Genomic DNA, 15,152 nt, shown 5'->3' on the forward strand with positions numbered 1-15,152 from the left:
CCGACTAATGCCAGATGCCTTCTACCTTTGTGTAAGGGCTGACGTTCTTAGACCGTAGACCAATGGAAAACTGTACTTTGGAATGATGAGTCAGGATATATGGTCTACCAATCTGATGGTCTTGCCTGGGTAATGGTCTGGGGCTGTTTTTCACGGGCTTGGAGCTACTGGTTGTTTTAGACAAAACCATCAATGCCGAGCTCCATCTAGACGTTCTGGACCAAACTACATTACCTGCCGTACACGTCTAGGAAGGACCACACCTGTATTATCAGGACAATGCTCTATGTCATATTGCTTGCTTTATAACGGATTAGTCTGAGGAGAGGAACGTCGAAAAGTTGAATTGTCTAGCCCAGGGCCCTGACTTCAATCCTAGAGAGAACCTCTGGAATGAATTGGATCGCAGGTTGCTTGTTAGGAGTAGCTGCCCAAGAAAAAGAGCTGAAGTGGTCTCCGCTTTGAAGGCCCAATGGCTGAAAATATCGAAGGACATTTACAAAGTCTGGTGGAGAATGTTCCACAGAGAATAGAGGCTGTCATAGAAGTCAAAGATTTCAGCGCACGTTAATGATGGGCCAATGTATGTTAAGCGTTTTCGTTTAGAGGTTTGCATATTACTGAAGAATATTCAAATACTTCTGTGAAATTGCAACCGAACAACTAATTCAAGGATGTATTACCATCTGAATAATGATAACTTATGGTTTAGTGAGAGTCCAATAAAAAAAAATAGTGAGTTGTTATCGCTTTCTATCGACTGCGGACAGCGAGTCAAATTCCATTAATAATGACGCTATCAAGCAGGTCATTTATTAATGACCTTCCATTCACCCGTTTCTTATTTTCTCCCTTGCTTTTGCTGGTGGCAATAACTTAGAATAAAGCGAAGTCTTGGAAGACAGACGTGTCTGCAGGCTGACAGAATAATTATGAAAGAGAGCGAGACACACACATTTTAATGAGAAGAGAACCTTCGAAATCATTAAAGGAAAACTAATCGTACCGAAGACGAAAAGATCTTGGAAAGATTTCATGCAGAATCCATCGGCTTCGAATGTGATGCATAATTAACACGAACTGTTTTGTCTAGTTAGTTTGTTACCGTAGGTGCTGAAAGTTTAGAGAATGGAATCTGAAATCTTTAAATTAAACTGTCACAATAAGAGAGGTGTTGTAAAGTAATTGTGTGTGTCCGATGAATTACGTGTAGCATTCACTGTCAGGAATAAATGTAACGAATTTCATCGATGCCAACAACTGTAACTTTTAGTTATCCAAGTTGCATAGTTCTGAGGTCGAATTTCTGTTTTCTGAACGAAAACACCCGAGTTTCCGGGAGAAAAAACCATGTTACCTCGCCTGAGATCCACTAACTCAGTCACGTTGTGAAAAACCCTCAGGTCATCGCCGGGACTCGAACTTAGGTCTTATGCACGTGGTGTGGGGAGGAGCGATCCTAGCAACTGTGCTACACGAGGGCCCATCGTGAGAACTGAAATATGAATTTAATTGTATTATGATAATGTTAGTTTTGGAGGTCTAGTCCTCTCTGTGAAGTTACATAGTGTTTAATTGTTGTCCTATATCATAAAGCGTTGCCTCAATCTCCGACAGAAATTTCAAAACAAAGGTAACGTTAATCAATGCCTAAAACGATGTAATTTCAAAACAACATTAATCAAAACACCTCTGTATAGAAATTTCTTCGGGTTACTATAATTTAATTATTCTACTAATTACATTATAACGGAATAAACCAATATTCAAATGTTTATTATGTAGTGTACCTAATAAAGTGGTCGACGAATGTATACTATCTGTACTTATAATGCGCCCAGTAATCCTAGTTTTAATTGCAAAAAGTCTTTGGAGTCACCTGGTATATATTCAAAGATATTATTGAAAGATGTAGTAGTAACGTCATGTGATGCAAGAAAGCCAGTGTATGAGCTTATACAGCATCAGCCAAAAAAAAAAAAAAAAAAATCACACCATTCCCTCCAAATGCCTGTCCAGTTCCTCCTTAAATTTATTTAACCTATCAACTTCCACAACGACAGATGGAAGTTTGTTCCAGCAATTAACCACCCGCTGGCTAAAGGCAAATTTCCGCACATCTATTCTACATCTGTCTTTTCTTAATTTGAATTTATGCCCCCTTAGGTTCGTAATCTGAACAAGTGGAAGGATCCCATCAGAATTCAGCGTGCTCAACCCATTCAAGGCCTTATACACCTCAGTCAGATCACCGAGCAGGTGCCTAGTCTCCAGCCACTGCAATTTGCAGAACTCTTGTTGCCCTTCTCTGTACACGCTCAAGTAAATCTACATCCTTCCTAAAATGAGGCCTCCAGACCTGTACGCAGTACTCAAGGCGTGGCCTGACCATTGCGTTATACAGAGGGACAATCACCTCCTTTTCCCTGCTAGCAAAATTCCTATATATCATTGACAAAACCCCATGACCTGCCCTAGCAGCCTGTCTACATTGTTCAGAAAACTTCATATCTGACTGCACAATTACTCCCAGGTCTTTTTCATTTTCTACCACCTTAAGTGTAGTACCACACAGTTGGTACGTTTCTCTGGGGTTACTTCTACCCATATGCAGTACTTTGCATTTGTCAAGGTTAAACTTCAGTTGCCACTTCTTAGCCCATCTGCCCAAATTATCTAGATCCTGTTGCAGTAGCACACTGCCATTACTGTCATTAACAACCCTGCCAACCTTTGTGTCATCTGCAAACTTCGACACTAAGCCTGATATACCTTCATCAATGTCATTGATAAATATACAAAACAACAGTGGACCTGACACCGAACCCTGTGGGACTCCACTAATAACATTAATCCACGAAGAGCAGCACCCATTGATTACCACCCTCTGTCTTCTCCCACTCAACCATCCTTTTATCCATTATAGCAACTTACCCTTAATACCATTCTGCTCCAATCTGTACAGTGGTCTTCCATGCGCAACAGTGTCAATTATTTTTGCATCTAGTTCCTTTGTAATCATATCATAATATCCTATCAAATTTGTCAGAGAAGACTTTCCCTTAACAAACCCATGCTATGTCTGAATGAATTATTGCTGCAGTCTTGTCTACATGATCTTGCAATGCATCTTTAACCAGTGACTCCATTATTTTACCCGGAACAGAAGTTAAACTAACTGGTCTGTAATTACTCATGTCACCTTTCGATGCCCCTTTGTGAATTGGGGATATATTTGGATATCTCCAGTCCAGGATATATTTGCACATCTTCAGTCCAGGATATATTTGCACATCTCCCACGAGTCCAAGGATGCTCTCATAATTATGGCTAAGGGTTTGCTTAGTTGCTTTGCCGCCTCCTTTAAAATAACTGGATAGATCCCATCCACCCCAGGTGCTTTTCTTATGTTTAACTTTAACAATTTCTCCTCCACTTTGCTTTCAGTTATTACAAAATCATTAAGCACCCTGCTACAATTTGATAACCTTCTGACATTTTCAAACCTTAATAACTTCTCACGTGTGAATGTAGATGCAAAATACTCATTCAGTTTGTTTGCTATCTGAGCAGGATCATCAACAGTCGAACCATCGATGTCAAGTGGACCGATCAGATTCATCCCCTTCCTTTTAGAGTTTATATAAGTAAAGAAATCCTTGCTGTTTTTCTTAGCATCTGTTGCCAAGGATTTCTCTTAATATGCCTTCGCCTGCCTAACCTCCTTTGTCACCTGATTACAGACTAGCTTATATCTGCCATACATGTTTCTTTCAATAGCAAAACTTCCTAGACGTCTAAAAACAATTTTTGTTTTTTAATTGGAAAAACAGACAAAACGATCTTTCGAACACACACGATTAATACATGTAAACAAATGTTCAAAAATATATTTGAACAAACAAAATAAATATTTAATGCATCCTGGTCTAGATTAGCTGAAGCCTTAAATAGCAACTTTGGAACACATGCTGATGACATAAAATTTTTCTTCATATTTGTACACTGACTATACATCAGAGAGGAAGAGATCAGCCGAGAAGATTGCAGTAAAGAAGAAGATATTAGAAGCATATTTAGACTCCATAAATGCGAATATCTTCACTAATGTGTCATCCCAATTTTCCATTGGTCATAATGGAACCCAGCAGTCCGTCGGATTTAACACCCTGTGATAATTTCAGTGAAGATTCTTAAAGGAAAGTACTTTTGTTAAGAGTATGTAAGTATAGCCTTTCCCTTACTTATGGACCACCCTGTACAATAATAATTATTTACCTTTGAGTTTAATCTAAACAACTGGAAAGAGCTCTCGTCTTTATAATAAAGAGCATTTATGTGCAACAGCAGACAGCGAATTAAACAGGTTATTACAAATAATTTCACACTTGGGCGGATAAATTTTAAAACACTGCGCTTATCTAAGTCAACATTTTTATTTAAAATTTTTCTTTCCGTTTGAAATTAATTCAACTTCACTGCTCCTGTCATCAGCAGAGATAACCACGTACCAAGGACTCAGTCAATAAACCTTTTTTCTCATTTTTTCAACCATATCATGTACAAAAGGAATCCTTTTACGAAAATAAAAATTTACAAGGAAAAAGACAACGTACATCCCCTAATTCCTTCATTCACTAAGTTAATAATCCATGTAAATTCTTGTTTTTCAAAATATCTTTCACTTAGTTGGCTTCCGGTGTTTTGCACTCTGAAGTTCTATTATGAAGACTATTCGTTCTTGTTAATTAGGAGAGAGCTGTGCGTAATCACCACAGAAACGAAACTGGGCCTTTTTGTCATTGCTAGACGACAAATAATTATAAAAACAGGGACACTTCATTCGTCTTCTAATATATTTGCAAATAAGTTAACATGTATCAGTGTCAGAATCTAATCCAAATATATAAACAGTCAAAAAGGAAGCGTGCAGTTCTTTTTTATCTGTATATATATTTGCAGATGATGTTCTTTCTCTGGATTATTGTTAATTAATTATATAGACTGATGATAATTAAATTTCCGCGTCTACAGGAAAAAACTAATTGATTAAAGGTGGCTATTTTGTGGGCAGGATGACAAAGACAATGCAAACAATGGTTATCCAGGAGGATGTATAGAGAAGATTCCAGGTTCGTTCACCCTACTTAATAAACACCAACAACGAAAAACGTCTACGGGAGAAGGAGGAAATCTTTTGCACCCAAATCCACTTGTATTTGGATGTTATAAGCGATTCAAAAATGGAATAATCAGCACACTTTATCCAGGATATCAACCAGTTTCAATAAACGATGTGGCTATTGATACAGCATCAGCTATCGTCCTTTGAAGATAGAATTAGTCAGATAACTTACAGATGTCTTGGGGATTAGTTATGGGAGCGCACAAAACAATTTTAAAAAACATTTAAGAAGTGTTTGTTCACGTTGGATTCCCTCGACTTCTTATTAACAAACAAAGGCAGGTTAGAATTCATATCTGTATTTGTCTCAGAAACACTTATCAGTGTCACAAAATGATTTTTAAGAAAAGTAAGCACTGGTGATAAGTCCTGGATCCACTATTACAATCCTAGATGTAAATAACTTTGATGGATTGTAAGGATTTAATTCAGAACGTGCTGGAAGCATAGCACATCTCCAACAACAAAGAAGGTAGGTCTGTGAAGTCTGTTGTAACGCTTATAACCATTTCATTTTTTTATTAAAGGCATCGTTCAAAGACCGCCAAGGCAAGAGAAGTTTATGGGCTTTTTTTTCACATCGAGGCTTGGTTGGTCAATCACAGGAGAGGGAATAGCGTAACAGATGGACGACACAGTCAAAGTGGAGCCAGTGCAAAGAGTTAAATCTTAATCACGATTCGCGAAGGCGTAAACCTATACTAAAATGGTAGATGGCTTACATTTATGTAATTCATCTAAGGCAGAGTTGGGCAACCAGTAGCTGTAAGCCGCATGAAGTTGACAGAATCAACTAAAATGCCGCATGAAGTTGACCGATCAACTAAAATGCTGTCCATCCTCAAGTTTTGAAAAACCAAAAATGCAAAAACATAGAGACACAAGTAGCAAAAAAAGGAAAGTTGATAGCGTTTGCTTTTTCTTCAAGGAAGAATGCATCTCCATCTCTTCCATCATGCAGTACTATTGATGTCTTTTGAGGTGATGATTGGTATGGCGAGATATCTTTCAAGGACACAGCTCTAAAACGGTGTTCCAAGCGGCCCGCAATATAATCCATCAGACCATACCTACTGGTAACTCTGTCTGCGCGTAGAACATAGTGATATCGTCACCATCCTACCCACACCATGTGAAAAAGGCCCGGGTTCGAATCCCGTTGGTGACTCGAGGAACTTTAATGGGATTTTTTTTTCCGGATCAGCTAGTGTATAATCTTACTGCTTCTAATCTGCCAGACAGTGACTAGAGGGAGTCAGAGTAGTGTGTATGCCGAAGGGGGGGAGAGAGCATTGTCGAGGCCACGTTACGTCAAGGACCTGGGTATATCCTTGCCACATATACGCCATATTTAAATCTCCCATTGTTTCATACAACAAGTCTCCCCACTCCTTTTCTTTACTATCGAATACATCATGAATAGTCAAACTAATAGAACAAACTTATCAGTAAAAAGAAGAACTAAACCTCCAAACACTTCCTCACTCATTTCACAAATACAGCATATGCCGCACTTTTCTGACAGAATCCAAATTATTGGTTTATTCAACCATTGCTCATCTCAATTGTCCTAATTATTCGCTGTAGGATTCCTTTCGCTTCAAAGGCGGTACTCGTGCTCTGATATTTCCTGTCAGAGACTTAGAAATTTGGAATCTCCTCTTTTCGATCTTTCGGTCTGCTCTGATATTTCCTATCAGAGACTTAGAAATTTGGAATCTCCTCTTTTCGATCTTCTTTGACTTAAAATCTTTCTTCCCATTCTGTCAAGTTGAATTGGTTGAAGAGTACGCACGTTCTAGTCAAAGAATTTTGAGCTCCTCACAACTGATAAGTTTTTGAAAAATTTTGCCGTTTTATTGATCTAATTAGCATATTAAATCGTATTCTATAAATAACTTTATAGACCTAGTGACGTTCGTTAGCTTATTTTTAAATTTATCTAGAGATTTGGTAAGTTACTACTTAGCATTAGTAGAAGCATAGGATGCAAAGAAGCAAGCGTATACAGCATCAGCCAAAAAGAAAAAAATAAATAAATCCCATTTCACCATCAATTCGCTCTAAAAGTTTGGCCATTTCTTCCTTGAATTTATTTAAACTATCAACTTGCACAACGACAAATAGAAGCAATTCAACAATTGTCTTTTTCCAATTTGAATTTACCCCCTTAGGTCCGTAATCTGAGAAAGAGGAAGAACCCCATCAGCATAGAGCCTGCTCAAACCATTCAAGGCCTTATACAACTTCAATCAGATCACCGCGCAGGTGCCTAGTCTCCAGAAGCTGCAATTTGCCGAAATTAAGAATTTCTTGGTAAGAGCACTCTTTCGTTCCCCTCACCAATCTTGTTGCCCTTCTCTGTATTCGTCCTAGCAACTCCATATCCTTCTTAAAATGAGGCCTCCAAACTTGTACGCAGTACTGAAGGTGTGGCCTGACCGTTGCCTTATACAAAGGGATTATCACCTCCTTTTCCCTACTAGCAAAATTCCTGTATATCATTGACAAGACCCCATGACTTGCTTTGGCAGCCTGTCTGCAATGCTCAGAAAACTTCATATCTGACTACACAATTATCCCCAGGTCTTTTTCAATCTCTAACACCCTGAGTTGGTAATCTGTGGTAGAGTGTGGTAGAGTTCAACTGTGTGGTAGAGTTCAATCTCTACCACACAGTTGGTCAATGTTAAAAGTCAGTTGGCACTTAATAACATATCCCCAGCCGCTCACTGGGGCTATGTTAGACTGCTCTCTGTCTTCTAACTGCTCCACTAATGCCAGTATTTCTTAAGGTTCATTTCTTTCTCCCACTCTTTTCCTCTTGTATATTAATAACCTTCTTCCATTGACCGGAAATCCTATCTGTAGTTTTGCTGATGATAGCGTATATCATCCTTCCATTGTATGAGAAACCTTGCCCTGCACAAACAGTTTCATCTTCTCTAATATTCACTACTAATTCCTTAAATGCTTATCTCCAGGTAATTCTTCAATTGACAAAGATAACAGTTGTCTTATATCTCGTATAAAAAGGATTCTTCTGCTCCTGTGCTTGTCTTCGTTTCTAGACAAGATCACATATCTATTAGGGATTACCTGACTTCTAATCTCTCTTGGTATAAGCATATCACAAATATTGCTTCCTCTGTATCTAAAATGCTGTTTTCTTTTTCGCTCTCGGCGTAATCTTCCTTCCAAACAGCTAATCACTCTGTACAAATCTCAAATCCTCTCTACCATTGAATATTCCCACATCTGGGGCGTGTCCCATAACCTCTCTTAGGCTTCTAGACTCCATTAAAATGAGGGCAATCGGTTAATTAATGACCTGTCTCTTACAAAGACTCTCCGCTCTCTGTCTCATGGACATTCTGTTTCTGCTCCATGCCTTTACTATAGATATTTCCATGGGCACTGTTCTGCTGAACTGGCTTCTGAAATTCCCCCTCTTGTCATTCGAATGATTATTAATTAGTAAATAATTTATTTACGTGTTTATTTATTTATTATTATTTTTTATGATTGTGTTTCCGTGTTTTGTTTATTATTGATTTATATTTCTTTTGTTTCTTGCTGATTTTAATTTATTTTGCAATTATAACCGATGTATTTTTACCCATGGATATTTGTACTGACGCGTTTAGAGATGCTTTGAGATGTTTAGAGACGCTTGTTGGAGACAGAACGGCAAAGTGGTTCGCAGTAAAAAAAACTGGCTCCACTTTCTAGTCTGGAGTGCTTTTTTTAACGTTCATTTTCAATGAATAAATTTGTGGAAAAAAAACTTTTCGTAGCTGTCATACAATGATAAACGTGAAATTAAACAATCATTGAGATCTCTACTTGATTTACATAATGTACCAATGACCAAATTATTTTGAAATTATTACATGTCCTTATTGCTCCAAAGTTGTAATTATAGGAGCACATAGAATTAATCAGTGGTATACTTAATTGCCTATCCCGGACACCCAGGAAAAAAAAAAGAATCTGAGGATTTAAACAATGTTTTTCATTACATGTCACCAATTCCTTTTTTCGATTTTAAAACAAAGACATAAGAGGATATATCCTCTATTTCGGATCCATTTTAACATTCAATGACTCCAATCACTAACAATCTAATGAATCCGACTTACTAATAACCTAATGAATCGTGTCACCAATAATCTAGGAATCGAGCCACCTGATGAATCGAGTACCAATCGAGCCACCAATAACTGATGAATAATCTATTGAATCGTGTCACCAATAACTGATGAATAACTTATTGAATCATGTCACCAATAATCTAGGAATCGAGCCACCAATAACTGATGAATCGAGTACCAATCGAGCCACCAATAACTGATTAATAACCTATTGAATCATGTCACCGATAATCTAGGAATCGAGCCACCTGATGAATCGAATACCAATCGAGCCACCAATAATTTATGAATAATCTATTGAATCGTGTCACCAATAACTGATGAATAACCTTTGAATCATGTCACCAATAATCTAGGAATCGAGCCACCAATAACTGATGAATCGAGTACCAGTCGAGCCACCAATAACTGATGAATCGAGTACCAGTCGAGCCACCAATAACTGATGAATCGAGTACCAGTCGAGCCACCAATAACTGATGGATAACCTATTGAATGGTGTCACCAATAATCTAAGAATCGAGTCACTAAATAACCTAATGAATCGTGTCACTGGTTTGGAAAAAAAAAAAGTTTTTTTTTCGCTGCCTGTTAAAATTTAGGGTGATTCTTGTAGATTCGACGTTGCTGAATATGGCAATCATATTGCTGTAATGCCCACCAATCTTACGGGAGAAGGTATTAAAGTCAAAAAACGAAGTTTCTAGTAAAAAAGATTTCATATATTTTAAGAAAATGTTACATGCAGTACTAAAAATTATAAATAATGGGTCTGTTAACCTTATTCTATTTACAAAAATGTTTATCTGATAACAAAACACTTATAATTGCCCATTGGTGTTTCCCGTACGAGATTCCAACAGTAGTCTACCAACATATTTCGACTCCATTTTCCCTGGTGTCTTATTTTCAGGGAAAAAAACTAAATGCGAATGTTTGAAAATTGAGGATGAAGAGAACATTTTAAGCACATATCTGAGTTTTTGAAGATATTTCCTACGAGAACCTTTCGAAATTATTTTAGGGAGGAAATTGATGCCAACAAGAATGGAGTCTCCAATAGTTTAAGAATCGAGTCACCAATAATCTGTTAAATCGAATCGCCAATAATTTTAATCAAGTCATTGATGAATAATCAATGGTGAATTATATAAGATTTACTAAACCTCTCCTATACTGCTAGTCGATGAAGAATATACAAATATAAAGAAAAAGAACTGTCTTTGCAGATGTATGATTCTAAATCCTGTGTATAAAACTTTGTAGGAAAATTACAGATTCCTCCTGCTGTTGTAAATCCCTCTACGCACAAACCTTACTTAGTATTCTGTCCTCGAAAAGTGATTTTGTTAACTAAAGCAAGGGTTATTATGGTTACTAAGGGCAACTGAAACACGATCAAATACCATCTAGCGGTAAACGTGAGATCCATAGAAAATACGCAGACTATTATTTAAAAAAATAAATAAATAAAACAGTCGAAGAGCACGTCTCATAGACAGGATTAAATAAAATAAAATAAATAATATTTAAAAAATACATAATTATAGTAAAATAAATCATACAGTTAAAGAACAATTTTAAGAAGTAATAATAATATATTTTTTTAATTATTATTACTTAAAAAATAGTTTGATAAACGATTAGTAACTTGGTTTGGTCATTTACGAAATTATTTCCTTCGAGATATATTTTTCTCAAATAAAAACTTTCTCTGAAGTAGTCTTCGATATGACACTCCAAACCTTGCAACTGTTACAAACGTGGCGTTGACATTTTGACGTGGGAAGGTGACAGTAAATCGAAGCTCCAAATGATTTCTTTATAACGATGACCAACTTTACAGAAACATGAAATTGGAGTGTATCGCTAAAGGCCAAAATATCAATCGAAAAACATCTAAGTATCGAACTTTGTGATGAGCTCGAGTAATTTAACAAACACAAAATGAATGCAATCCGTGTACAAATGGTAGATATCGATTAATGAGGCAGAGAAAGGACATTTGTAGTTCGCTATAAATATTTATTATATTAGCCAAATGTTTAAGATGAGTACTCTGTTGGAACAAACTCGGCATAGCTGCACGTTTATTAACATAAGAATGTCTTTTAACTCCATTCATTAATCTATGTTTTCATAAAATTTGTAATCCATAAGAGAGTCATAAAAACTTTTTATTACATTCTCCGACTACTTGGGTGCTCTTTATTGCAAAAAATGCAATTTATTTGTACATCTTTTTTCATATAACGTTGTTTGTTTGGCAGATCTTTATATTATTTCGAAATGGGAACAGCAAATATTTTTTGTGCGTTATTACTTTGAAAAATGCTTCACCAAAAAAAGGAGAGGATATTTTGAAATAAATAGCCACTAGTATTAGAAGAAACATATCTTTGTGTCTTATATTATCTTGAAAATAATCTTAACAAAGTATGTTATTGATAGATAGTATTAACATTTTAAACTTTACGAAACCGGATGTTTCACGCTTGTAATATAAAATTTTGAAATGTGTAATGTCGCTAAGTTTTTACCTAACAGTTTTGGAAATTTTGAAATACATTTTCTGAAACGTCTCTGTATTTTATTTATTTAATTTAACTATTTTTGTAATGTAAAATTTGAGGCAATTAAATAAAAATATCAAAAATTAAAATTAATAGTATTATTTATAATATTTCTATACTGTATTCAATCCTTCTAAAACTCAGTCCTATCTTATACCTCCCAAAAAGGATTCTTCTGCTCCTGTGCTTATCTTCAATGATACTCATATTTCTAGACAAGATCACATATCTCTATTGGGGATTACCCTGACTTCTAATCTCTCTCTTGACATAAGCACATCACAACTATTGCTCTCTCTGCATCTAAAATATGGATTTTTTGGCGTTACTTTTCTTCCAAAACAGTTCACTCTACAAATCGCAAATCCTCCTAACCATGGAATATTGTTTCCACATCTGGAAATGTGCCTTCGAAACCTCTCTCAGGTTTCTAGATTCTATTCAAAAGAGGGGAAAATTACAATGTACAGAAATAGTTTCTGTAGATTACAATCTACAGACATACAAAAAAGGTTAAAATTTTCAAAACGATGATTTATCTCATGATTACTTTTGGCCAGTGGATCCAATAAAAGTGGATCACCAGTGACAGCCATGAATCTGGATACTTCGCTGAGATAAATAATATAACTTACAGAGGTTTATCGTTTTTTATCAGTTTTCAGATTAAAAGTGATTATTTTACTTGATAAATTAAAGATTTTGACCTCTTAGAATCCAAATTTGAAATAAATAGCCACTATATCCAAATAAAGGGTGGGATATGTTCCGACCCTTTATCTGGATTCTATACGTCATATATTTTCAGTTTATTTGAACAGACTAACAGTATCTTCTCAAAATAAAGTATTTTAAAATATTAAAGCAATTTTAAAAATACTTTTTTAAGAATTTAAAACATTTTCTGAAACGTATTTTATTTATTTAATTTACCTATTTTTGAAATGTAAAATTTGAGGCAATTAAATAAAAATATTAAAAATTAAAATTAATAGTATTATTATAATATTTCTATACTAAAATATTTCTAAACCAAATGCATTTCAGTCCTCAGGAAAAACGTTAGAAAAGACTCGTGGAATCCTTCGTAATCAAAATAAGAAACGTATGCTTCTAACGCAATATTGCTAAATTAAACAATTAATACAAAAACAGATAATAATAAATTAATTAATAAATTAAAATTAAAGTTAAATTACACGGACTTTCGCCCACCACATCCCGTAATATATATATATTAAACGTGCATTGTATAATTTTGTATACATGCTCTACAAATCGCATGGGTTCTGTGGTCGATTTTTAAGTTTTCTGGAGGAAAACCCCAGTTTTGGGGGAAAAGGCCATGCAACCCTCGCATGAGACCAACTAAGGCCCATGAAAATTCTTCGTAATTAACAGAATTCGACCTCGGGTCTTTTTCATCCAGTGTGGGGAGGATGATTATATCAATATTTAAAGCAATTTTTATCAACATGAAGCAACAGATCCAGTTGATCTGTGTCTAAATTTTACTCTAGGATAATACTGCGCTTTTTGGAACCCAAATTAGCATAAATTTCTATAAACCTTTTCAGATCAGCTGTGTGTTCCAATTAGTATTAAGAGTTATGGTGAATCCAGATTTTCTGAGCTTCTCATGGACTGATTAAAAAATATTAGGATCCCTTACCTGAACGCAAAGTTGTCTCCTGAACGTCCAAAAAAGGGCGAAGAGTAAGTCACCACCCACGTATTGCCTCCACCGCAATCAAAATATGGCGACGTCCATAATCCATCTTCGGGTCCCACAAGCAAATCCGCTTTACCTGTCAGTATGGCGCTCACGCTCGCTTTATAATCAGAACCAAATCTCCGTATAAAAATCTCTGTGAAATTCTTCAGCGCTTGCCTGGAGAACCACTCGGTCCCTTCTGCTGTCCTGTCGTCGTAGCCCGGGTTAAAGGTCGTAGCGAGATCCTTGTTGATCACTTTTTCTTCGTGGCGGTAAGCGAATGGGCAAAACAAGGCGTTTGAGGTGTCGCCCGTGGATCGAAATGCTCCGCGGTCGAACGCGATCGAAGAACTGAACACTAACGGGTCGTTCTGGACATTGATTTGCACAAGGGTGTAGAAGATGTCCGGTTTCTGTAAGAAAGTCGTGTTGGTGGGCGCCTTTAGATAAAAATTACTAAGCAGATTTGCTGTCCTGACAGTAGCGGTCACCAACGATCGGAAACGGTCAGAAGACTTGTTGGGAAATTCGTAACCGAAGTGTAACAGAGAGGTACGCGTGCACGGCTGTCCCCTTTCGCTGAGCACCACGACAAGTTCGATAAAATGCAAAATGGCCGACTGAAATTCCTCTCTTTCAATGAGCATTTGAACCTCTTCATTGTGCTGTGGATGGACGCCTCCTCTTCGCCATCGGACGTTTGGTAGTACGTGCCGCAAAGGTCTTCCGTCACTCGAAAGGGTTAAGGAGTGTGCGGGGAAAAGGCGAGTGATATAATCACGTGATCGAACAGTTGTCACTTGATATGGAAATAGGCCTAACAAGAGCAACAACATCGCGAATTCCATTTCCATGAAAATTAACTACCACAGTCTCCCACGGTGGACACACTTGAGATTATCCTACTTGTCTCCTGAAGCCATTGAAATCTTTTGTTGCGCTTAATGATAATGGACAGTAGCGTGATGCTGTCCTTAGAGATGTTCTTACAAAATCTGAGTTTCCAGCTTCATTCTTCAAGTACTGAAAAGAAAGAAGAAAGGGTTAGTCTTGGACATTAAATCATCCTAGAACGTTTTCAATAACAATGAAATTCTCTTTGAACTCTATTGATGCACGAAAATGATAATTGAGATGATTCATACATAAAATAAATGTCCTTTACTCCTACACGTTTCTTACAACATTTATTGAGCATTTAGAACAAAGCATTCATATGGAAAATAACGAAAGAAACGTTAGGGCATTTAGAGACTACATTAGTTTTAAAATAACTGCTTATTAATGCTCGCTAAGCAAATGATAAGTTTTGTTGTTGACAAAATAATCCCTTTTAGGAATGAAGAACACGGAGAGAAAAGATTCTCATAAGGAAATTGTTGAATATTATAATGGAACTTTTGTCTTCAACGTTTCGAGTCGAAATCCTTCGAAATTATTTAAATAATGTTCACAAAAAAATACATATAATCCAAAAGCAAATGTTCAAATACTTAGTAGAAAACAATAATCTTTGCCCAAGTTAA

At 36.4% G+C, this 15,152-nt stretch overlaps 1 protein-coding gene across 1 annotated transcript in view; it reads right to left on the bottom strand.

Annotated features, from left to right (window-relative positions):
- Positions 1-14,462, bottom strand: part of LOC150075930 (metabotropic glycine receptor-like) — a 133,934-nt gene extending 119,472 nt beyond the window's left edge. The window contains exon 1 of the mRNA XM_090387213.1: positions 13,585-14,462. Coding sequence (XP_090243339.1) covers positions 13,585-14,462 — 878 coding nt within the window. The remainder of the gene's footprint in view (positions 1-13,584) is intronic.
- Positions 14,463-15,152: the final 690 nt, after the last annotated feature.

The sequence above is a fragment of the Mastigoproctus giganteus genome, chromosome 13 (assembly GCF_048544385.1).
Source record: "Mastigoproctus giganteus isolate SK-2022 chromosome 13, ASM4854438v1, whole genome shotgun sequence".
In the NCBI taxonomy this organism is placed as follows: domain Eukaryota; kingdom Metazoa; phylum Arthropoda; class Arachnida; order Uropygi; family Thelyphonidae; genus Mastigoproctus; species Mastigoproctus giganteus.